Source organism: Mesoplodon densirostris, chromosome 5 (genome assembly GCF_025265405.1).
Source record: "Mesoplodon densirostris isolate mMesDen1 chromosome 5, mMesDen1 primary haplotype, whole genome shotgun sequence".
Taxonomy (NCBI): domain Eukaryota; kingdom Metazoa; phylum Chordata; class Mammalia; order Artiodactyla; family Ziphiidae; genus Mesoplodon; species Mesoplodon densirostris.
In genome coordinates, this window is record NC_082665.1 from 11,861,728 (window position 1) to 11,886,659 (window position 24,932).

At 44.2% G+C, this 24,932-nt stretch overlaps 1 protein-coding gene and 1 pseudogene across 1 annotated transcript in view; both read right to left on the reverse strand.

Moving 5' to 3' along the window:
- Positions 1-5,888: 5,888 nt before the first annotated feature.
- Positions 5,889-7,757, reverse strand: LOC132490938 (histone H2A.Z-like; annotated as a pseudogene).
- Positions 7,758-12,628: 4,871 nt separating this feature from the next.
- Positions 12,629-24,932, reverse strand: part of IFNGR2 (interferon gamma receptor 2) — a 35,483-nt gene continuing 23,179 nt past the window's right edge. The window contains exons 4-7 of the mRNA XM_060098538.1: positions 21,174-21,319; positions 17,382-17,541; positions 16,841-16,998; positions 12,629-13,522 (exon numbers count right to left, since the gene is read on the reverse strand). Of these exons, the coding sequence (XP_059954521.1) occupies positions 13,340-13,522; positions 16,841-16,998; positions 17,382-17,541; positions 21,174-21,319 (647 nt within the window). The 3' untranslated portion in view covers positions 12,629-13,339. The remainder of the gene's footprint in view (positions 13,523-16,840; positions 16,999-17,381; positions 17,542-21,173; positions 21,320-24,932) is intronic.

Here is a 24,932-nt window from a genome sequence, read left to right on the forward strand (position 1 = left end):
GTTTTGGAAGTCCTAGCCATGGCAATCAGAGAAGAAACAGAAATAAAAGGAATACAAATTGGAAGAGAAGTAGTAAAACTCATTATTTGCCAATGACATGATAATACACATAGAAAATCCTAAAGGTGCCACCAGAAAACTACTAGAACTAATCAATGAATTTGGTAAGGTTGCAGGGTACAAGATCAGTGCACAGAAATCTCTGGCATTCCTATACACCAACAACGAAAAATCAGAAATAGAAATTAAGGAAACACTCCCATTTACCATTGGAACCAAAAGAATAAAATACCTAGGAATAAACCTGCCTAAGGAGGCAAAAGACTTGTATTCAGAAAACTATAAAACACTGATGAAAGAAATCAAACATGACATAAACAGATGGAGAAATATACAATGTTCTTGGATTGGAAGAATCAATATTGTGAAAATGACTATACTGCCCAGAGCAATCTACAGATTGAATGCAATCCCTGTCAAACTACCAATGGCATTCTTCACAGAATTAGAACAAAAAATCTTTCAATTCGTATGGAAACACAAAAGACCCCGAATAGCCAAAGCAATCTTGAGAAATAAAAATGGAGTTGGAGGAATCAGGCTCCCCGACTTCAAACAATACCACAAAGCTGCAGTAATCGAGACAATATGGTACTGGCACAAAAACAGAAACATATATCAATGGTATAGTATAGAATGCCCAGAGATAAACCCATGCACATATGGGCACCTAATTTACGACAAAAGAGGCAAGAACATACAATGGAGAAAAGACAGCCTCTTCAATAAGTGGTGCTGGGAAAACAGGACAGCTACATGTAAAAGAATGAAATTAGAACACTACCTAACACCACACACAGAAATAAACTCCAAATGGATTAGCGTTAAATGTAAGGCCAGACACTATAAAACTTTTAGAGGAAAACATAGGAAAAGCACTCTGACATAAACCACAGCAAGATCTTTTTTGACCCACCTCCTAGAGTAACAGAAATAAAACCAAAAAGAAACAAATGGGACTTAATGAAACTTAAAAGCTTTTGCACAACAAAGGAAACCATAAACAAGACAAAAAGACAACCCTCAGAATAGAAAATATTTGCAAATGAAACAACAGACAAAGGATTAATCTCCAAAATATACAAATAGCTCATGGAGCTCAATATCAAAAAAAACAAACAATCCAGTTAAAAAATGGGCAGAAGACCTAAATAGATATTTCACCAAGAAGACATACAGATGGCCAAGAGGCATGAAAAGATGCTCAACATCACTAATTATTAGAGAAATGCAAATCAAAACTACAATGAGGTATCACCACATGCTGGTCAGAATGGCCATTATCAAAAAAGCTAGAAACAATAAATGCTGGAAAGGGTGTGGTGAAAAGGGAACCCTCTTGCACTGTTGGTGGGAATGTAAATTGATACAACCACTGTGGAGAACAGAATGGAAGTTCCTTAAAAAACTAAAAATAGAATTACCATATGACCCAGCAATCCCACTACCTGGCATATACCCTTAGAAAACCATAATTCAAAAAGAGACATGCACCACAATGTTCATTGCAGCACTATTTACAGTACCCAGGACATGGAACCAACCTAAATGTCCATCGACAGATGAATGGATAAAGAAGATGTGGCACGTTTATACAATGGAATATTACTCAGCCATAAAAAGCCACAAAATTGAGTTATTTGTAGTGAGGTGGATGGACCTAGAGTCTGTCATACAGAGTGAAGTAAGAAAGAGAAAAACAAATACCGTATGCTAACGCATATATATGGAATCTTAAAAAAAAAATGGTACTGATGAACCTAGTTGCAGGGCAGGAATAAAGAGGTAGACATAGAGAATGGACTTGATGATATGGGGTGGGAGGGCAAGGCTGGGGTGAAGTGAGAGTAGCATTGACATACACACTACTGAATGTAAAATAGTTGGCTTGTGGGAAGCAGCAGCATAGCACAGGGAGATCTGGTCTGTGCTTTGCGATGACCTAGAGGGGTGGGATAGGGAGGGTGGGAGGGAGGCTCAAGGGGCAGGGGATATGGGGACATGTGTATGCATATGGCTGATTCGCTTTGTTGTGCAACAGAAACTAACACGGTATTATGAAGCAATTATACTCCAATAAAGATGTATTTAAAAAAATGCAAAAAAACAAAACAAGAAACTCCCCCAAACTACAAAGGATATTATTGGAACAACTGGGGACACTTGTATATAACTGTGTATTGGATAACTAGTAAAAAAATAAAAAAGACCTCAGATAGCTACAGCTCTGCATCTCAAGATGTGAGCCCTGTTGGTTTTCAAAGTTAGGGCTTTTGGGGGCTCGTCTCTCAGGTGCAGGTCCTAAAAGAGCTGTGAATCTTTTTTCTTCCTGGACCAAACTAAAGTGAACTTTGTTCCTGTCTGATATTTATCCAGCTTCAAAAGTGGAAGCACCTGAAGCTACTTTGTTCAAGTTTCCTGAGTTTCTGGGAAGGCCTGGTTTCCCCAAAGGAACGATTTCTGGTAGAAGTCTGAAGGTCTGACCCAAGAAAAAAATCCAGTATAGCCAATGAATTGAGGACAAGAAGGTTTCCAATCAGCAGTTTAAGCCAGGAGAGTAAATCCAGTTCCTATTACTCCATCCTGTCCAGAAGCACAGGTCTTAAGTGAAATTTAATACCAAAGAAACAGTTCCAAATTTTACAACGGATCTATCACTGGTTGTTAGCATATCTTCCCACACCCAAGACACCAAGATAACTTCTACTCACTGTTAAAGCTTTATGATGAGCAAAACTTCCACCACTGTGCTTCCTTAGCATGAGACACGGTCTACTGGAGAGAGGCAGAACTGTGAACAGATGACTGCATAAAGAGGCAAAGTCAAGTCTTATTTATTCAGAGGAAGAAGTCCCCGTGATCAAGCAACAAATTACAAGCTTCTTAAAAAATAGACTGTGCACAGATCTAACTTTCTGGCCTACATTTGCAGCACTGGAGACTACTATTGAAATATTAATTCAAAGGATATTTTAGAAAACATTATAGACAGAACTCTACCATAAAAGAGCATATATAAATGTAGCATATTTTCTGATGTTATTGAATCATCTTAAATATTGGTTAATGCAAATTTCAATCTCTAAGGCACTTCTACAACATACCTGAAAAATGATCGTCATCTTGTACTTGAATGTCCTCACTGAGAAAGAAATTGCCAACTTAAAATAAATTTATTTCATTTTTAGGAAGCTCTAATTGTTAGAAAACTCACTCTTAAAATAAGTTAAAATCTCTATTCCTCAACTTGTATGCATTTTCTTGGTTTTTAAATTAGGGGCAATTTGATCTTTTTTTGATTTTACAGCTCTAACATAGCTAAAGCTGGCTTTCAGGTCCTTTGCCCCCTTACCTACTCTTCATAATTATTTTTATTAAAAGAAATATATTGTGGTATAATATAAAAATATACTAACTTGAATGTACACTTTAATGAATTTTGACAAATGTAAGTATTTTGTAACTTCTGTTTCCATGAAGGTAGACAATTTTCCTATTACCCCCCTTCGCAGTTTTCCCTTTCCTCTTTGCAGTCACTCTCTACTCCATATATGATACAGGCAACTGCTGATATGTTTTCTGTCGCCAGAGATTCATTTTTCCTTTTCTAGAAAGTCATATGAACAGAAACATAAAGTACATACATTTGTGTGTCTAGCTTTTTTCTCAGCATAATGTTTCTGACATTCATCCTTGTTGCATTCCTCATAATTCTATCCTTCTGCTGTATGATATGACATTGTATGGATATACCACAACTGGTTCACCCATATAAATCTTGTTGGGGATTTTCTGGTGGTGGCCATTCTGACCGGTGTGAGGTGATGCCTCGATGTGGTTTTGATTTGCATTTCTCTAATGATTGGTGATGTTGAGCATCCTTTCATGTGTTTGTTGGCAATCTGTTTATCTTCTTAAAAAAAAGAAAAAAAAAAGAACCTTGTTTAATATAGTTGATTCATAAGCTTGAGCTCAAAGCAGCACTGTAACTTATGCCCCAAGGAAGCTTCAACTCATGCATTTTTTCCGTAAGGCCCATTCCAGTCTTGGGGGTCATTTTACACAGTGAAATCAGTAACAAGACATAAAAATGTGAAAAAGGTGGCACAAAATAGGCTGTGGAAAGGACACATTACAGCATGAGAGCTGAAACAAGAAGGCAGAGCTTCATCTCGTTCCACCTCAGCTGGGAATCTGTGGGTCAGGCGACCTCAATTACCACTCGAAGCATGTCTGAAAATGACCAGGGCGTGCCATGAGTATTGACTTGGGAGTTACAAATAAATGTTTTATCGAGTAAGTGAACTTGCAAATAATGAAGTTCGACCGCTGTTTATAAAGAACTCTGATTGACCTTATCTTCCTTTAGCATAGCAGTTTTTCATCATCATTCCTATCATGGTCCATCATTTCTTTCCTCATTTAATACTCTGCCATCAGCTAAATCTTCCCACTGGAGGGCCCTATTTCGTCATGTCATTTTTCTGCTCAATGCTGATTGCTAACTTGTATCGAGAACTTTCTATGTGCTGTGTATTGTCTCATTCCATCCTCACAATTGGAGGTAGGAACTTTTATCTGGAGAGGTGAAGTGACTTGCCCATGGATCGGGATCACATCTCAGGCCCTTTCTTCCTGAGGGCGAAGTCCTGCTCTTCTCACAGTCTGCATTTCCCGAGCAGCCCTAGAACCTTGGTGTTGCTTTAGGAAAAAGTGTGTGCTGGTCAGAGAACCTTGGGAGACCCTTGGCTGAACTAGGTTAAAACATTTTTTTTTTCCTGTAAAGTTTTTTTCTTAGAGCTTTTTTTTTTTTTTCCTTAGAGCTTTTTATACACTATGTCTTGTATGTTTTTAGGAAGGAAGTGTCAATTCTATGCTGTTTTCCATCCTTGAGTCCTGGAAATTTATCTCCTGGAATATGTTGAGAAATAAAATTTGGGGAAACTGCTGCTCTGGTGACTTTAGAAGAATAGATAGAATGCAGGGAATTAAAAGGAGAGGGAAACTTAGGTGTGGATGTTGTGACCTTGGGAAAAGCCAATGGCCAGCCTGACATGCAGAATAGAAAAGGTGAGGTTGGAGAGAGGAGGAAGAGTACTTCCAGTTGCATTGTTACTGGAGATTTCTGGTGTTGGAGCTGGGATTCTTGGGGGACTATAAATTTAGGTTGATTTGCTTTTCCCTAATTCTGCCATTGCTATTTATTAGCTATGTGACCCCGAGGCTGTTTGTCTTTCTGTAAGTGTGGTTTGAGAATTAACATGAGGGAATGCCTTGTGGTGCCTGGAAACAGTAAGTGATCAATAAAGCTGGGTCCTTCTTTCCCTGGTGGCTTTGCCTGAAGTGGGTTTTCCTTCCTCATTTGATGGCTTTTTGGCCGTTTGTCACAAGGTGGCGTGCCACCTTAAAAAAGAATCTGGAGTCAGTTGGTTTTTGTTTTGAACCTGCCAGTACTTTTTTTTTTTTTGGTAGCAGATTTAACACAGCTTAAGTCATTTTACATAGGGTTTTAATTTTTTTTAATTTTTTAAAAATTTGTTTTATTTTTGGGGGGGATATGACCTTTATTAAGCTTATCCACCGGAGTGGAAATAATGTCAGTACAAAACCCAATGTCTGTTACTGTAACTTCTACATCACAATTAAAATCCAAACAGTTTTTAAAAAACAGTCATCTCAATCAAAACCCACTACTTCAGAATCAATAGCTTCTTTGAAGCCACAGTAACACTTAAATAAGGTTAAGACTAGAATGCAGAAATTCGGTTGATTGGAAAACTAATTAAACTTTCAACTTGCTCAAACAGAATTACAAAAAGGCAAAATTGTGTTTTTCACAGAGATACAGTCCACTGGAATCACCAGCACTGGATAGCTGTTAGAGTATGTGGAGTCCTGAGATAATAAGGAATCCAGGCATCCTTTAGACAGTCTTCTGCTGTCCTTTCTTCCCAGAGATTTGTGGATGTGTGGAATGACACCACCACCAGCAATCGTAGTCTTGATGAGAGAGTCCAAGTCTTCATCTCCACGAATAGCAAGTTGCAAGCGACGAGGGGTAACACGCTTTACCTTCAAGTCTTTTGATGCATTTCCTGCCAATTCAAGTACCTCCACGGTAAGATACTCCAGAATGGCTGCGCTGTACACAGCGGCAGTCGCGCCCACACGTCCATGGCTGGTCGCCCTAGATTTCAGGTGTCCATGAATACGGCCCAGCGTATTTCCTCTCTGCGAGGGGGAAACCGCCTTTGTCTTGGCCTTTCTGGAGTCCTTCCCAGACTTGCCGCCAGCCATTTCGAATTCTGCTGAAGCTCAAACAAGCAAGGCAGAGAAAGGACTAGTCAGATACCCAGCAAGAACCTGCCGCCTACGGCTTCGTCGCGCCATGATTCAAACTGCTCCGTAGGGTTTTTAGATGATAGTATATGCCTCTTCAATTCTTTAAGCTGCAGTAAATAGGATATTTTAAATTTCTACATGTCAATGTGGCAGGGCAAGCCTTCTAGACCCCCATGGATTATGTCAGTGCAGAGATCACCAGATCTTTGATTTAGGAGCACCTCGTCCAGGTGACAAAAAGGGATTCAGTATGAGGCTAATTGTATTTACTTCCTGTTATGAAAGTTATCAACGTAGAGATTGACTAACTTTATTTTGAAATAACTTCAGACTTACAGGAAAGTTACAAAAATAACTCAGAGAATTCCTGTATAAACTTTAGATTCCCCAAAGGTTGACATTTTACCACACTTGCTTGAGTCTATTTTTTTTCTGAGACATTTGACAGTATGCTGCAGACAGGATGACTCTTTACCCTTGAATAGTTCTGTGTATATTTCCCCAAATCACAACTGCTGTACAATACCAAAATCAGGAAGTTAACGTTGATACAGCACTAAGCACTTCATTCAAATTTTGCCAAGTGCCCCACTAGTATGATTTATAGTAAAGAAAAATAAGTTTTTTTCAGTTCCAGAATCCAGTCCGTGATCACACATTGCATTTAGTTGTCATGGCCCTTTAGTGGCTCTTAACTTTGGACAACTTCAACCTTTGTCATTCATGACTAGGTTTTCTTTTCTTTTCTTTCTTTTAATAAATTTATTTATTTATTTGTTTTTATTTTTGGCTGTGTTGGGTTTTCGTTGCTGTGCATGGGCTTTCTCTAGTTGCGGCGAGCAGGGGCTACTCTTCGTTGCAGTGCGTGGGCTTCTCATTGTCATGGCTTCTCTTGTTGCGGAGCACGGGCTCTAGGCGCGTGGGTTTCAGTAGTTGTGGCACGTGGGCTCAGTAGTTGTGGCTTGTGAGCTCTAGAGCACAGGCTCAGTAGTTGTGGCGCACTGGCTTAGTTGCTCTGTGGCATGTGGGATCTTCCCGGACCAGGGCTCGAACCTGTGTCCCCTGCATTGGCAGGTGGATTCTTAGCCACTGTGCCACCAGGGAAGCCCATGACTGGTATTTTTGAAGAATGCAGACCAGCTGTTGTGTAGAATGCCCCTCAATTTTGGTTTGTCTGATGTCCCATCAGGAGTAGATTCTGGTTATACAGTTTGAGCAGGAATAACACAGAGGTTATGTTTTCAGGACATCAAAGCAAGCACACATCTGTCCCAGTACTGGTAATTTTAACTTTGCCTGCCTTGATGCTCAAGGTCGTGTCCACCAGGTATCTCCACTGTAAAGTAGCTATTTTTCTCCTTTATAATTATTAAAGTACCTTGTGGGGAGAGAGACTGATTAATAAGTCAAACAGAACATGTTTGTTGTACTTTTTACTGACAGCAGTATGTAGACTTGAACTAAAGTGGCCCTGTGATATGACAGAGGAGATACACAATTTGTGTGTAACAAATTATACTCTTTACATATATAAATGCTTCTTGTCTGGTTGAAGAAAAACCCAGATGTGGGGGGAGAGGGGGAGTGTATAACATTATCCTGAAATCTGCCTGTTTTCAGTCTCTTCCATCCCAGTGTCTCTTGGACCAGAGCACTGAGCTTTCATTTTATACAAAATTTGTGACATTATTTCATCAAATTTTATTTTATTTATTTATTTTGGCCGCTCTGCATGGCTTGCGGGATCTTAGTTCCCCGACCAGCGATCGAACCCGTGCCCCCTGCAGGGGAAGCTCGGAGTCCTAACCACTGGACTGCCAGGGAATTCTCATTATTTCATTATGTAAAGGAATATTCTTTAGAAAATCGCTGGAAAACATAGAGTAAAAAGAAATTCATGTTACCATCTGAAGTCTACTAGTGGCTTTTTGGTGTGTAATAAGTTTTAAAACTGATTTTGCAAGTTAGCATGGAAACCTTACCATTAATTTTGACAGTTTTTCATGAGGAAATTCTAAGTCTCAAAGGAACCAAATACATTTTTATTCTGTCTATATAAATGGCACCCCTGGGGTTGTGCAGTGCACAACCTATACAGATGTACACATGGCCCTGACTATCGGTGCTGTGTTCATCTTTTAGTTGTAGCATGGGGCTGGCCACTTAAGAAGTGTTTGGGGTAGCTGCACTTACACACAGTCATACTAAGGTTCACAGCAACACTTCAGAAAGGAGCTAGTAAAGAAGCATATCGGTTTAATTGATTAATTGAATTTTATGCCAGGCCCTTTACTTGCCCATTGGCAAGGGCCTCAGAGTCCTATGTGGACTAATCAGCTCTTGGCGGGCTTAGGCCTTCTCTCATGCTCTCAACTACAAAAAGTACACTTATTTTCTACAGGGATGATATCAAATAGTTCTATTCACTTGAATGCAAACATGAAACAAGTCCAATTCATATTTATTATAAATTTTTATTCACAGCACTATTTAATTACAAGGGAAAAGTAGTTAATGTCTTTTGCAAGTGATTATGTTTTAACCAGGGGTATGTACGTAAAGAAACCCTGGGGGGTCTGCCTCCCCCCTTTTTTTAATAAATGGGGGGCCTGGAGAAGCCACTCCTGCCTGTATTTCATCATCGGTTTGAAATTTTAGGTGGCATCTCCGTCTTCCTAGAGTGTCGGCGAATGGCACTGACCAGATCCCTCCCCGGAGCCAAGTGCTGCTCCAAGTATCCACTCTGACCAGCTTCTGTGCCCTCCCGAGGCAGCTGGCCATCTTGCCTCACCACAAACTGGAAGCAAGGAGGAAGAGGTCACTTTTACTGTATCCCCATCAGAGAGCTGTTGCTTCTTAGGAGAGCCTGTGAGCACTGAGGAGCGGGAGGTCTGACTGCTTCACGGGGAGGTGCCTGTGTGGATTCGAACTCTCACCAAACAGTTGGGACGGTTTAGGATGTTCTCGCCTAAAATACAGGCTTTCTGGCGTAAAGCAAAGTTATTTTGGAGGGCCCTGGGGCACCTTAGGGATATACAGTTGTTTACCAGTAGTTGAAAGCAGCATAACTAGTGACTATGCAGACTTTTAAAAAACACTATGGACAGAGATAAGTGATGGTAACTGAAATAAAAGTCACAAAGGCAGATGCCCCAATCACGGGCTAGGACCTGTGCTGTTCTCCACGCTGGTAGTTTCTGGTGAGAGAGCAGCGGCGGTTTCTCCAGTTACAGTGCACCAGCCAGTGACCTACAGATATGGAGACAGTCTCCCTTCTCTGACCCTATCCCTCCTCCAACCCCCCCTGGGGGCCTCCCCTCTCCAGCTCCATGTCCCTCAGCTCCTCGCCCTGCTGGCCTTGGCACCATCCAGAACAAGAGGGCTTCACCCAGCAGCTTCCTGTCCCAGGGCTCTGAAGTTGTCTGCAATCTGCAAGCTGAGCGCTGCAGAACCCCCAGGGGGCGCTATTCACGGTGAAGTGCAGGAGATCGTATGTTCACTTAAGAAGAAAATTCGTGGCACACATCAAAGTGTCTTGAAAGATGGATGTCTTATCTAATTCACATAACGGTACATTATGGGCTAGCAGCATCCTTGGTCCAACTCACCCGTCATCTCTGGGTGACCTGTTATTGACGTAGGGCCTACTTTCCTCCATTGATCTTCATACTCCTAAATTGTATCCAGGGTACATCGTCCATAATGTGCTTTATAGAATACATGCAAGAATCAAATACCCCTCCTCCTGTATAATATATGAGCCTTGAATTAAACAGTCTCAGTATCAAATGGGGTCTTGTAGGGACCTTCTGTAACTGTATAAACCTAAATAATGGAAGTGAGTCTGTTTTCTCCTATACAATGAACATTGCATTGTACAGATCAGGGGTCATCAAACTCTTTCTGTAAGGGTTCAGGTAGTAAATATTTTAGGCTCTGTAGGCAAACAGTCTCTTGCAACTACTCAATTCTGCCTTGCAGTGCAAAAGCAGCCATAGGCTATATAGAAATGAATGAGCATCACTGGGTCCCAAAAAATTTACTTATGGACACTTAAATGTAAGTTTCATATACTTTTCATGTGTGATGAAATATTATTCTTCTTTTGACTTTTTCAACCATTTAAAGATGTAAAAACTATTTTTAGCTTACAGCCTGTACAAAAACAGGGAGCAGGCTGGATTTGGCATGTGGGCGGCAGTTTGCCCTGTTATAGGTAATTTATAGACTGTTTCCAGATCAAACATGATTACTTAGCTTGACTAGAAATTAATGTCCCAAGTTAGTATAAGTATCAATCCCATTGCTTAGTCATTTATTTGACAAAGTAGAACCAGGTGTTTCTTTTTGGAAAATACTATTAAAAAGGAGTACCTTACTCAAATAATTCCTGACCTTTCTCCCTGGGGCTGGATAACAGGCCAGCCCCGTGCCTCCTGGGGATGCTTACTGAGGAAGGATGGCGCGGGCCTGAGAGGAGAAGCACGGTTGGACGCTTGGTGAACCCAGCTGGGTGTCAATGTAGCCCCTCCCCTATAAAGCAATAACCTTGTAGAGTTTGGCCCCTGTAGCCCCTCCCCTATAAAGCAATAACCTTGTAGAGTTTGGCCCCTGAGTGGCACCTGGAAATAGCGCTGGCCCTGGGCTTGGGCTCTGAGTCTGTCACTCACTGAAGCTGCTGCCTGCAATTAAGAAGGGCCTTTCTGGGCCTGAACCCCAGTCTGCCCCAGGACACTGGACTGATTCCACCCCGAACCCAGTTCAGCCTTATCAGAATCTGGTCCCCACGGCCAGCCTGCTTGCCCCCGACCAGCTGGCACCTCCTTTTATGGAGGGTGGCACAGAAGAGCTTATTCCTAACAGAGCTGATCTGTCCCCCTTTCTGCTGGGTTCAGACTCTTAACCGGTTCTCTTCCTGCTGTATGCATGTCCTCCTGTCCTCACTGGGCTGCTTTGTGTGGCCCAACAGAGGAAGCTCTTCTATCTTATGTTTTCCTAAATGATTTGAGGGAGGTCTTTACCATTTCCCTCTACTAACTCTTTCTCCAAACCTGTCCCAACTCAAGGTGCACCTCATCAATAGACATCTCACAAGGGGACTCGCCTGGAGTGGGTGGGTGTCCTTTTCTCTCATGTCACCCTGGATGGAAGGGTGCACAATGATTGGCTAGAAAGTCAGCCCAAGAGCCAATTCCTCACCAGAGGCACAGGGCCCCAACGGAGACAGAGAAGGTGGTTCTATCAACCAGTGCTGGAAGCTTCATATACCTCCTGTCAGCATCGCCTCTTCCCACTGTCAAGGTTAGGCTGCCAGTAGGGGCTTCTTTCTCAAGCAACCTTACGGCAACATGTCACTTTGTGTGTGTGTTGGAGGGGAGGAGTGAAGCTACACATCCATTTCCTAAACGTTAAGAGTCATATATATGGATTTTTTTTTTAGAATATATTTTCTTTTATTTATTTATTTATTTATTTGGCTGTGCTGGGTCTTAGTTGTGGCATGAAGGATCTTTAAGTTGCGGCATGTGTGATGAAGTTCCCTGACCAGGGATCGAACCCAGGCCCCCTGCATTGGGAGCGTCAAGTCTTAACCACTGGACCACCAGGGAAGCCCCCATGTAAATGGATTTTTAATTAATATCCTCTGAACAAAATAACCCATCAATACTTGCATCGTCAGAAGACTTGCAGGTCCAGTGGCTATCACTATTGCCCATTGCCTAATTCTCTTTACATGCCTTGCTCTACACATGTGACATATCACGTACAAATGCAGCACTGATGCAGCTTCTGAGAATCCCCTTCCTAACTTTTCAAGGAATCAAGTGACACAGGTCAAAATTTCTTGCTGCGTGACCATGAGGCCTCTGGGTAGCTCTACTGGGTGTTATTTAAGAAAACAAAAATTTAGATATAGTCATTTTTTTTGTTTTGTTTTTGTTTTTGTTTTTTTTGCGGTACGCGGGGCTCTCACTGTTGTGGCCTCTCCCGTTGCGGAGCACAGGCTCTGGACGCGCGCAGGCTCAGCAGCCATGGCTCACGGGCACAGCCGCTCCACGGCATGTGGTATCTTCCCGGACCGGGGCACGAACCCGCGTCCCCTGCATCGGCAGGCGGATCCCCAACCACTGCGCCAGCAGGGAAGCCCGATATAGTCATTTTTTAAAGTTGAAACTTTGCAGAAAATAGACCAAAATAGAAGGTGAAGGGAAAAAACTTCACAGACTTTTAAAAAGTTAACTATACAGTCTTTTATTTCTAGCTTGAAAAAAAAATGACCCTTAAATTAATAGGAAACTATTTACAGGATTAATCACATTTTAAGCCAGGACACTCAGTGTCCCTTGTTGGGAGAGGCTGGGACAGCTTAGGTGACCTGCCCAAGGGGCCCAAGCTCCTTGCCATAGCCAGGAGAGGACCCTGTCTCTTGACCGCCTGGCCCCACCCACAATGTACAAAATATCAGAGGGGTGCCACAGCCATTTTGATAACAAATAATTATGGGCCTTTTTAGTGTTTAAGAGAAACCTTAATTTTTTTGGTATGTAGAATCGGTCTAGAAACTTGTAGGATTTAGGAAATTCTTTTTTTTTTTTTGTGGTACGCGGGCCTCTCACTGTTGTGGTCTCTCCCGTCTCGGAGCACAGACTCCGGACGCTCAGGCCCAGCGGCCATGGCTCACGGGCCCAGCCGCTCCGTGGCACGTGGGATCTTCCTGGTCCAGGGCACGAACCCGTGTCCCCTGCATCGGCAGGCAGACTCTCAACCACTGCGTCACCAGGGAAGCCCTAGGAAATTCTTTGTTTAAAAAAAGTAAGTTTTTCTCTCCCACGGGACCCACGACCTCTCCCCAGGCACCCCCGGGTCTTTTCACGACAGGAATAAGGAGTAGTGGGCTCCATCAAGTCCTGAAAGGCACATCCTCAGCTTCACTGTCTCAGGGTCCTCCTTCCACGGGCTGGTGGCTTGGATCGGTGCTTTGGTTCAGAGTGTTTTGGAGAATGTCTTCTTGCTCATTCTCTGGAAACGACACAATGGACACAGAGTCCCAGGCATCATCCTTTGGCGAGCTGTCCTTGTCCAAGGCGTCTAAGATGGGCTGAGCTGGATCCTTTAAATACTTGAAAAGGTTGAACACCATTATCATAACTTGTTTATCGGTTCCAAATACCAGAACTTCATACTTCAGTTTTAGTTGGCATAATCCTATTTCATTCAGGTATAACTTCCAATTCTGTCCACCAACGAAGCAACTTCTAAAACCGGAACCCCTGTTCACCCCCCACCTCAATAACTCACACGAATCCAAGGGCCAACCCAGGGAATACTCTGAAAGCATGAAAGGGCGTAACTCAGGAAAAGCAAGTTCTGACTTGCTGCGCTGGATGAGGGCTTGTGGATTATTAATCCTAAGATGTCTCTGGAATTCTAACTTTTCAGGGAAGGAGGAAATGGAGCCTCTTGTTCAACTACCATGGGGGCAAAGAGGGAAAGTTCACGAGCATTTTTCTCAGCCGCTCCATCCACTGGTTGGTTCTACTTCACACAACACACGGGGTGCAGAGGGTCTGGGCTATGCAGCCCTGGGCGCATCAGAAAGCGCAGGTCCTCAAGGCAAAGTGCTGGTCCACGGGCCTGAACTCGCCCTGGCCCTCCTGCCTCGGCTCTGGGCTTAGCCATCAATTACCCAGTTACCAAGAACCAACTGCCTGGCTCTTGGAAATGCTGAAAGATACTGAAATACAGTCAGCTTAGAGCTGGCTGATGAGAAGACCAACGACCACGAATCACGCGCACTTCTGAAACCTCAAAAATATAAGTGAAACCTGATTCATTATTCTCATGTAACTTCAGTGACCTTTCATATAGACTTTTCACACTTTCCCAGAAAAGTGAACCGAAAGACTTTATGTTTTAGATTCAAGCACCGAAGGAACAACTAGTAGTAAATTCACTTGCTAGGGTCCTGCTGCTAGTTCTGTGAGACAGTTATTTGTTTGTTTGTTTTTTAAATTTTTTGGCTGTGCCACGTGGCATGTGGGATCTTAGTTCCCTGACCAGGGATTGAACCTGTGCCCCCTGCAGTGGAAGCTTGGAGCCTTAACCACTGGACCACCAGGGAAGTCCCGAGACAGAAATTATTGATGCAAGTAAAATTCTGAGTTGAGAGCTGTTACGTTGTGACAGTATTAACCAGGGAAGGTTTTTTTGTGTGTGTGGTAAGAACACCTAACATGAGTTCTACCTCCTTCACACAGTTTTAAGTGCACAACACAGTACTACCTACGGGCACAATGTTGTACAGCAGAAACCAGAACTTATTCATCTTGCATAACTGAAACTTTATACCATTTGAAAGCAACGCCCCGCTCCCCCTGCCACCTGGCCCTTGGTAACCACTGTGCTACTCTCTGCTTCTATGAGTTTGACTATTATTCTATTTAGATTCTTGATAGAAGTGGAATCCTGCAGCATTTGTATGGAGGTTCCAGTAGGGAATTTAACATGTGCTTCACATAACGTCTGTGTACTTTAAACACCTCATGACAGAGGAAGGAAAACAAGTGACTGTAGCTCTTTCTAGAAGCACCACTCTGTCTTTACAGACTAGATACAACAACATAAGGTTCTGTTTCCAGGTACTTTTCCAGTACCCTGATTTTACTGCAGAATGATGAACCTCCAGAAGCAAATAGTTCTAAATATGCTTCTATCAGCTAGCTTCTAATCCCAAGAATGTCCTGGCTGTCTCCTCAGAGGGCCTGGTTCCCTTGCAGAGCCTCAGGGGGTCGCTGGAGCTGGGCACGAAAACAAGACTTTCCATAAGACCTACCCGCTCCACTTTTCTTTCTTAAATCCTTTAATATACTGGTAACATCCCCCGTGTACTCGGCATGCAAAGCTTTGAACTCACGGCTCTGGGTGCGTTTACTCTAGAATCCTCCTGCCTGCACACTGTCTGACCCAAAGCTCATGCTCTCGACTGCTGTCCCCACTGGTCCATGTCCCCTCCAGCCAGGCTCCAAAAGCCTGGGACTGTCGTGCTGTCTCCAGAGGGACCTACTGCGGCCGATCTCCTGGCCGGGCCAGACCAGCCCACCTTTTGGCCAACCTCGTGCCATTAAAAAAGTTAAAAAAAAATTTTTTTTAACTTTATTTAACTAATTAATTAATTAATGTATTTGGCTGTGCCGGGTCGTAGTTGCCGCATGTGGGATCTTCGTTGCGGCATGTGGGATCTAGGTCCCTGAACCCTGGGGATTTCCTGACCCCCTGCATTGGGAGCGCTGAGTCTTAGCCACTGGACCACCAGGGAAGTTGCCCCCCAATTTTTTTTTAATTGTGGTAAAATACACATAACATAAAATTTACCATCTTAACCATTTTTAAGTGTACAGCTCAGAAATGTAAAGTCTATTCACATTGTTGGGCCATGATCACCACCATCTGTCTCTAGATCTTTTAGATTAATTAATTAATTTATTTGGCTGTGCCGGGTCTTAGTTGCAGCATGTGGGGATCTAGTTCCCTGATCAGGGATTGAAGCCGGGCCCCCTGCATTCGGAGTGTGGAGTCTTAACCACTGGACCACCAGGGAAGTCCCTAGAACATTTTTCATTTTGCAAAACTGAAACTGTCTCCGTTAAACAGTAACTGCCCATTTCCTCCCTCCCTCTGGACCCTGGCAACCACTATTCTACATTCTGGTTCTGTGAATGTGAGTACTCTAAGCACCTCATATAAGTGGAATCATGTAGTATTTGTCTTTTTGTGACTAATTTATTTCCCTTGTCATAATGTCCTCAAGGTTCACCCATGTTGTAGCATGTCTCAGAATTCCCTTCCTTTTTAAGGCTGAGTAATATTCCATTCATATGTATAAACCACATCTCTCTTTTGTTTTTTTGGCTGCACCTGTGGCTTGCAGGATCGTAGTTCCCCAACCAGGGACTGAACCTGAGGCCAGAGCAGTGAAAGCGCTGAGTCGTAACCACTGGACTGCCAGGGAACTCCCACCACATTTTATTTATACATTCATTTGTCAGTGGACACTTGGGTTGTTTCTACCTTTTGGCCATTGTGAATAATGCTGCTATGAACATGGGTGTACAAATAACCAAGTACTGCTTTTTTTTTTTTTGCAGTACGCAGGCCTCTCCCGTTGCGGAGCACAGGCTCTGGACGCGCAGGCCCAGCAGCCACGGCCCACGGGCCCAGCCGCTCCGCGGCACGCGGGATCCTCCTGGACCGGGGCACGAACCCGCGCCCCCTGCATCGGCAGGCGGACTCCCAACCACTGCGCCACCAGGGAAGCCCCCAAGTGCTGCTTTTAACTCAAATCTCTGTGTCATGGCTTTGTCCACTGCTCTACTCTTAGGTGTTACCAGGGGGGCATGAAAGGCTGACACGTCACCCTTTTAGATGTGTACACACATACCTCTTCTATTTGTGATGGGATGCTTGGTGGAGAGTGAAACCAGTATTTAACCAGGCCTCTGTATTTCAGGACCAGGAAGAGACAGGCCCCCACCAGCACTGACAGCAACAAAAAGGTTCCCACAGAGATCAGGATGACTTGTTGAAGCTTGGTAGAGGCTAAAGAGGTGACATAAAAGTCAACAAGATGACCATCCTACACACGATACAAACATCGGGTAATTTCTCATCCACCACTGCAATAAATAGAGTTCATGTCCCAGTAAACTGGATGGATACTGCCCCTCCTCCACCCAGCCGTGTATGCTTTAATTAATAGTAAAGGCAATCCTGAAACAAAGCAAGCGTTAGCTGGCCGGCAGCTCTGGCTACTGGAGACTTCAGCACGAGCTTGTTGTGTCTACAGTGAAGTGCTGTCCTAGTCCCTTCTCTCTGGGTCTCCCCACTCTCACCACCCTCCCCCTAGTAAGCAATCCCTGACTGCATTATTTTAGGAGTGTTCCGTTCCCAGCTCAGAAAGGACTTAAGAAAGCATACGTTACCGTCCACTGTTGTTTCGGAGCAAGATATGTTGCTTAAATGCCCAGGTCTAGAGACGTTTTCTTTTGCCAAAAACAGTTCCGCCTTGACTTGGAAACAGTATACTCTTAAGGGTTTTAAATCATTCAACGTGATGAAGTTGCTCCTGCAAGGGCGTGTCACCTACGTAAAAAACACCAAGAACCACGCCTGAAAATCACCCACATAGACATGGTCAAGCTCCTTCCATCTTCTCCAATGTTTCCTCAAATTCACACTGAACACAATAACCAAAGAAGAACGTAATTCTGTTTCTAAAGAAACAGAATACCAATTTTATATGTATCACCTATGCTTAGAGCAGACAAATTTTTTATGTGAAAATTGGTGAGCGTCAAGAAAGATGCTAATGGCATTAGAGCTGTGTTTCTGGCTGTGAGGTCTGAGGGCCCAGCCGAAGCCCCATCACAGCCATGGAGGGTCCAAAGCTGGAATTTAGCAAATCCCAGTTTCTAGGACGAAATTTCCTCCTTTCAAATGAACATTTTGTATTTCATGGTTAATCTCATCTAGATACTTGAAGTTAGTCAACAAATAAAGGAAAAAAGGCATTCTAGGAAATAATGTTCCTTTGGTTCCCAATCTGCTTCTGGTTTTCACTGAAATGTGCTGACTCTTTTTATAGTTTTGGTCGAAATGATCTGAGTGATTTATGTCATCAGGAAAGAGGTGGGTCCCAAATTCTTAGCGGATTCTGTCCCCTCCTTCCCTCCCTGCTGCTACCCTCCCTCGGGTCTTGTCACCTCCACATGGTCAGTCAATGGCCCCTCACTCTCACCTCGGACAAACTGTCACTGTTCCACAGGGAAAGGAGAAAAAAAATACTATATTACGGCAATATAGGATTTCTCATAAAGGACTGCTTTCGGTTTTGTTTTTTTTTTTGGCTGCTGTGGGTCTTTGTTGCTGCGCACGGGCTTTCTCTAGTTGCAGCGGGCGGGGGCTACTCTTCATTGCGGTGCACGGGCTTCTCAATGCAGTGGCTTCTCTTGTTGCGGAGCATGGGCTCTAGGTGTGCGGGCTTCAGTAGTTGCGGTCTGTGGCCTCTGTAGCTCCGAGGCATGCATGTGGGACCTTCCCGGACCAGGGATCGAACCTGTGTCTCCTGCATTGGCAGGCGGATTCTTAACCACTGCGCTACCAGGGAAGTCCCAGGACTGCTGTCTGATTTTGAGATACTACAGTAGAATACACTATAGCCATTTGAAATGGTGGAATATCACACACACTCTGGAACGTGGAGGTGAAGCTGCTTATATATGTTGACTGAAAAAAGGCAGATTTTTCAACAGTATATAGAACATCATCTTATTATTTATTTATTTTTTTGGCCACGCTGCGGGACCTAAGTTCCCCGACCAGGGATTGAACCCATGCCCCCTACAGTGGAAGTGCGGAGTCTTAACCACTGGACCGCCAGGGAAGTCCCATGATCTTTTTTTTTGTGTGTGTGGTACGCGGGCCTCTCACTGTTGGGGCCTCTCCCGTTGCGGAGCACAGGCTCCAAATGCACAGGCTCAGTGGCCATGGCCCAGCCGCTCCACAGCCTGTGGGATCTTCCTGGACCGGGGCACGAACCTGTGTCCCCTGCATCGGCAGGCGGACTCTCAACCACTGCGCCACCAGGGAAGCCCCATGATCTTATTTTTAAAAATACAAAATGATCCTATTATATTTGAATAGTAGGATTAGAACTGATCTTTAATTTTTTCCCTCCTAGTTGAAATGCTGACTGCCACGGCAGAGGAGAAAAATTGTTACTGCTGATGCCACATAAAGCAATTTTAAGGACAACATTCTTTTTGAGTTTATTTTGGCAGCCAGTTGGCTATTCCAAAAGTTAGAATCAGAGACTGCAGAGGAGAGCTACCACTCAGGCCTGAGACCGCTGTCCTTAGAAAGGCTTGCTTGCAAGGTTGACCCAAGGCTGGCATCTGGGACTTGGATCTGAGGAGTGTTTCCACCATTCCCTGACTGATAAGGGTGGTTTAGTGTGTAAACAATGCCTTTTAGGCTGAACACCTGCTCTCCCTCTGGGAGTCTGGAGTTTTGGTGTCTATGTTGGGCAGAGGGTGCCTGTGTGACCAGCCCCCAATAAAAGCCCTGGGCACTGAGCCTCTAACGAGCTTCTCTGGTAGATAAGATTTCACAGGGGCTGTCACGTCACTCTTGTTGTTAAGTGTGTCCTGGGTGACTTCCAGGGGAAGACTCAGGGAAGCTTATGCCTGGATTCCTTTAGACTTTGCCCCATGTGCCTCTTCACTTTGCTGACTTTGTTTTGTGTCTTATCTCTGGAATAAATCACAGCCTTGAGTACAACTATACACTGAGTCCCATGCATCCTTCGAGCAAATCTAGGGGTTGGTCTTCGGGACCCCTGACATACAGACTCACAGCTGGAATGGAGATCGTATAGGTGCCTTTCAGAGTTACTTTAGCCCCAGAATCTTTTGTTCATGAAAGTCCAAAGTATACATGCTCTGGCTGAAAGGGAGAAAGGGGAATCCCTTCTGGATTCTTCCAGGCCTTCCCTATTCCAGTTGACCAGACCTTGACCTCGGGATTTTGGGAAACGATGATTTCTTTCTTCCCTATTTGCTAAGAGTCTGTTCTTCAGTGAGTTTTGCCTTCCTCCGTGTTTTTACACTCACCACAAAGAAAGGAAGAGCAAGTGCAAACATCAACTAAGTGGGAGACAAACAGCAATTAAGAGCATGGACCCTGAGGCTAGATGTCTCCTCTGCTTTGCTGTCAGTTGCTGGCCTTGGGCAAGTTACTTAACCACTTGGTTTCCCTCTCTGTGAAACAGGTGGGTGTAAAGGTTAAATGAGATGATGTATCTAAAGTGCCTGGCCCGGTGCCAGACACAAAGAAAGCTCTGGATAAACATAAGCTCTTATTCTTATAAAAAATTATAATAATGTTGAACTCAAGAAGTCACGAAGTTTACACAGGTAGTAAAACATCATTAAATGTAGCTTGGAGGGACTTCCCTAGCAGTCCAGTGGTTACGACTCCACGCTTCCACTGCAGGGGGTGTGGGTTCGATCCCTGGTTGGGGAACTAAGATTCCGCATGCCGTGCGGCGTGACCAAAAAACAGAGAAAAAAAAAAGTAGCTTGGATAATCAGGTACTGGAGATGATTAAAGGCCATAAGTTTTTTCTTGTGCTACCCAGGGCTGACCAGACCCCTTTTGCTCTGACCCACCTTTGTCAACCTTACCCTGCCCCAGCCCCTCACGTGGCCTGCATCTCTAAAGGATCCGAGCACGTGCAGTTCCCCAAATGTGCCGAGCCTTCTCAAACCTACTGGCCCTTCTCCCTAGAACACTCTCTCTCCTTCCAGTAGACTTCACCTATTCACATTGCCCTCTTTGCAAACCATTCAAACCAGAGAATTCATAGTTAAACTTGCAGACTGCAGTAGTAAATTCACTGCTGTAGCAACAGGCCCACAGAAGCTCCCCGAACTCCGGAGTGTGGCAAAGGCACCCTGGGCACCGGCTGAGTCCAGACCCAGACCATGGGGACCCTGTGATACCAGGCAGAGAGGGCCCTGCAGATGGGTCTGGTGGGAGGGGAGTCCCAGCACAGTGAGTAGAAGCAGAGGTCCTGAAGAGGAGGATCAAAGCCGCTAAGGCTCAGCCTCTAAGGGGATACTGGTGTCCTTGGCCATTGTAAAGTAGACTTTCTTTTGCTATCCAGAAACTCCAAAGAAATGAAAATCAAAAACAAAGAAGAAAAATGCTCTTGCCTGTTTGATTCCTGCCTTTTCCCAGTAGTAGACATAGTACAAAAAATAGGCCACAGAGGCAGGGACATCAAAGGGAGAAGAAAAGCTGATGATAAGGGAGCCTTCTTCTGGGGTCACCCAGATGTCTTCTGGAGGCCCGATGGTGGCTGAAATAGAATTACAAACAAAATCAATCCATCAGTCCATGTATATACGTAGATACATAGATATACATACACATGCACATCATATATATATACAGAATATGTATATTGTGCATGTAATTATATTTAGTATGATACACACATGCATATATTTATATATGCAATGAGATTGCATTCAGACTAAGAGAGGCTGTTCTGGGCACCAGATTTACTTGGAAGGCTGCAGGGCAGGAAGCCCAGTGGGGCTACAGAGTGGCACCAGGGGTTTCTGGCCTTCGGTGGAAGGAGGGGTCCTCACAGTTGTCCACATGGCCACGCCTGCCCACCCCTAGGAGACAGCTCAGATGCAAGGATCTGACACCCACATCCGGCAGGTACAGGGCACTCCCTGGCTCAACCACAAGAGCCAGTATTTCTCATCACAACTCCACAAGCAGAGTTTCCAGAGTCCCCACAAGGGACACGCCCAGTTACAAGAACCCCTTCACTCAGCAATGCCCCAGATACGGTTTCCTACCAGGTGGTTAAGACTGGCCTGGTTGAAGTGCTATTTACCAACCCGAGGTCCTTCTGACCATAAGCAATGCTAGTAAGTCAGAAAGAGAAACACAAATATCGTATATTAACACAAACATGTGGAATCTAGAAAAATGGTAGGGATGAACCGGTTTGCAAGGCAGAAATACATATGTAGAGAACAAACGGATGGACACCAAGGGGGAAATTGGCAGGGTGGTGGTGTGATGAATTGGGAGATTGGGATTGACGTATATACACTAATATGTATAAAATAGATAACAAATAAGAAACTCCTGTATAGCGTGGGGAACTCTAATTCACTTCGCTGTATAGTAGAAACTAACACAACATTGTAAAACAGCTATACCCCAATAAAAAAAGAAAAAGAAAAAAAATAACGTGGTTCATATGCCACCTTTATCAGGTTTCCAGAGAGCTGGAAGGTTAACCAAAGGTCAATTTTTTTTTTTTTTTTTGCGGTACGCGGGCCTCTCACTGTTGTGGCCTCTCCCATTGCAGAGCACAGGCTCTGGACGTGCAGGCTCAGCGGCCATGGCTCACGGGCCCAGCCACTCCGCGGCATGTGGGATATTCCCAGACCGGGGCATGAACCCGTGTCCCCTGCATCGGCAGGCGGACTCTCAACCCCTGCGCCACCAGGGAAGCCCCAAAGGTCAAATTTTCATGCAGAGAGGGAAAAGATTTTGTTAGCGCACCAAAAGTGGCCTTTGCAAACTTTTAAATACGTGTATCTTCTAGCTTTTTCTAATACAATGCTTAAATATAATAACTGAGAAATATTACCATCATACGTCTATTTGTTAAGGCTTTTCATATAAGTCACAGGACAGCTAAGGACTATGGCTCATAATATGCTCTTAGAAGGAAGAAGACAGCATTTATCAGGTGAGCATTTAAATTGTGTAATTAACCAGAGGAACTCGGATCAAAGTACAGGTTGTGTCCTCCAAGTTCTAAGAGGCCTGTTTCTGCACCTTCTACGCACACAGATGATCAAATCACGGTGAACGGTTCTGCGTTCACCAAAGTGGGGCTGGATTTCTCTCTCTCGCTTCCACGTTCCGCCCTGGGTTCTCCCAGGTTGGGGAGGGTTAGGCATGTGTTCTGGTCACCTTTCTCTCTGTGTAAAAGTAATTGGTCCCTGAAGGGTTTCCACTCATGCCCTCTGATCTCCTTTGTTCTGGTGGAAGAACTAAGTCCAGACAGATACAGGGTCGGGCCTGGACCACCTCAAACCACAGCGATGGTAGTGGATCAGCTGTGTGTAACTAAAAGCTCTCATGAAACCCGCTCACAGATGCTGGCACGCACGTCTTCAAGCTACGCTTTTGAAAGCAAAGTGATTGGAGCGTGGAACCACATGCGGACCTGCAGGCCCAGGCCCCCGCTGAGCAGATTCTCTAGACTTTTCTGTGGCTTACCCACCGGAGTGGGCATGGGAGCCTGGATGACTAATCACTTAACTGCTGAAAGGTCAGCACCGAAAGACCTGCCTTTCTGAAGGGCGTGCCAGACGGAGAATCTGATACCAACGTGATGAGTCTGTCTCTGCAAGGCGGACAGTCTGCCTTTTCTCTGGGCCCTGAAGGAGGGCTCTGTGGATCTATGGGTCATTACTGATAGCAGTGTCCACAGACTGAGCGATCACTCTAAACCTGGCAACACAGACTTTATATCTGTGTCCACACACATCTATGTAACAACCACAGAAGGCCATCCCCATTTCCCAGAGCGGGAAACTGAAGCCCAGAGGGACATTACTTGCCCAGAGTAACAGCCGGTAAGTGGCAGTGTTGGGATTTGAACCCAAGTTTATGCGATGCCAAAGCCTGCCCCCTTCAGGCACCATCTCATCCCTCTACCCTCAGTAAAGCATCTTCAAGTTGGTTACCCATCCTGACTCGACCGCAAGTGCTGAAAGCAGCGATGGGCTCTGAGAACACCACTGTCTTGAAGTTTACCAGTGACACCCCACCAGTAACTAACCGAGGACATGGCTGCCCAACTCTGGCCGGGAGGACAGAGAGCACAGCTGGCTGACACTGGACCAGCGACTTCATGACAGGTCCTGCTTCTGATACCACCATTATTTTTTTCTCCACTAATTCCCACTTAGGTAACGCTTGATAGCTCAGATGTGTGATGACTCTCCACTCAAGGACAAATAACTTGTCCACAGAAGACCAGCCAGCAGGGACTGCACTGCCTTCTCATATCATCCTCAAATTGCTAGCAAAACCCTTTTTTTAAAATAAACTTTTTAAAATTTATTTATTTATTTATTTATCTGGTTGTGCTGGGTCTTAGTTGCGGCATGCATGTAGGATCTAGTTCCCTGACCAGGGATCAAGCCTGGGCCCCCTGCACTGGGAGTGTGGAGTCTTAACCACTGCACCACCAGGAAAGTCCCTTTCTTAGCTTCTATTACAGAAAATTTCAAACATATAGAAAGTAGAGAGAAGACTGTAAACAAAGCTCATGTACTCATCACCCAACTTTAAAGCAACCGTCAAGTCCTGACCAGTTTTGTTTCTCCTGTGCCCATCCACCTTATAAGGACCACCATGCCCCTCCCACTCTCTGGATTATTTTGAAGGAATCTCAGACATTACATCATTGCATCTGTAAATACTTCAGTATGTATCTTGAAAAGACTAGACTCCCTGCCTTTTTTAAAAAAATAACAAAATACCATTACAACACCTAAAGTATATTAGCAACAATTGCTTTATAAATCATCAAAGATCTAGACAGTGATCACATTTCCTCAATTGTCTTATACCTCTGTTTAGTTTGAATCAGGATCCCAAGAAGTTCCATACTTTGTGTTTGCATAGACACCGGAGAAACATTAGGCACGGCTGACCATGTGAAAAATGAATCATTGAAGGAACAAATCTATAAACTAGTGGCTGACGACTCTCATGCTCCCTTCCAATATCTGGGAGCATATCTGTTCATTCAATCATTCCACAGATATTTTCTCCTATGTGCCAGGTACTGTTCAAGGCTGAACTAAAATCTTTCCTGAACATAAAAGAAGTTGTGCCATGTAACAGTGATCAGTGAAGCCAAT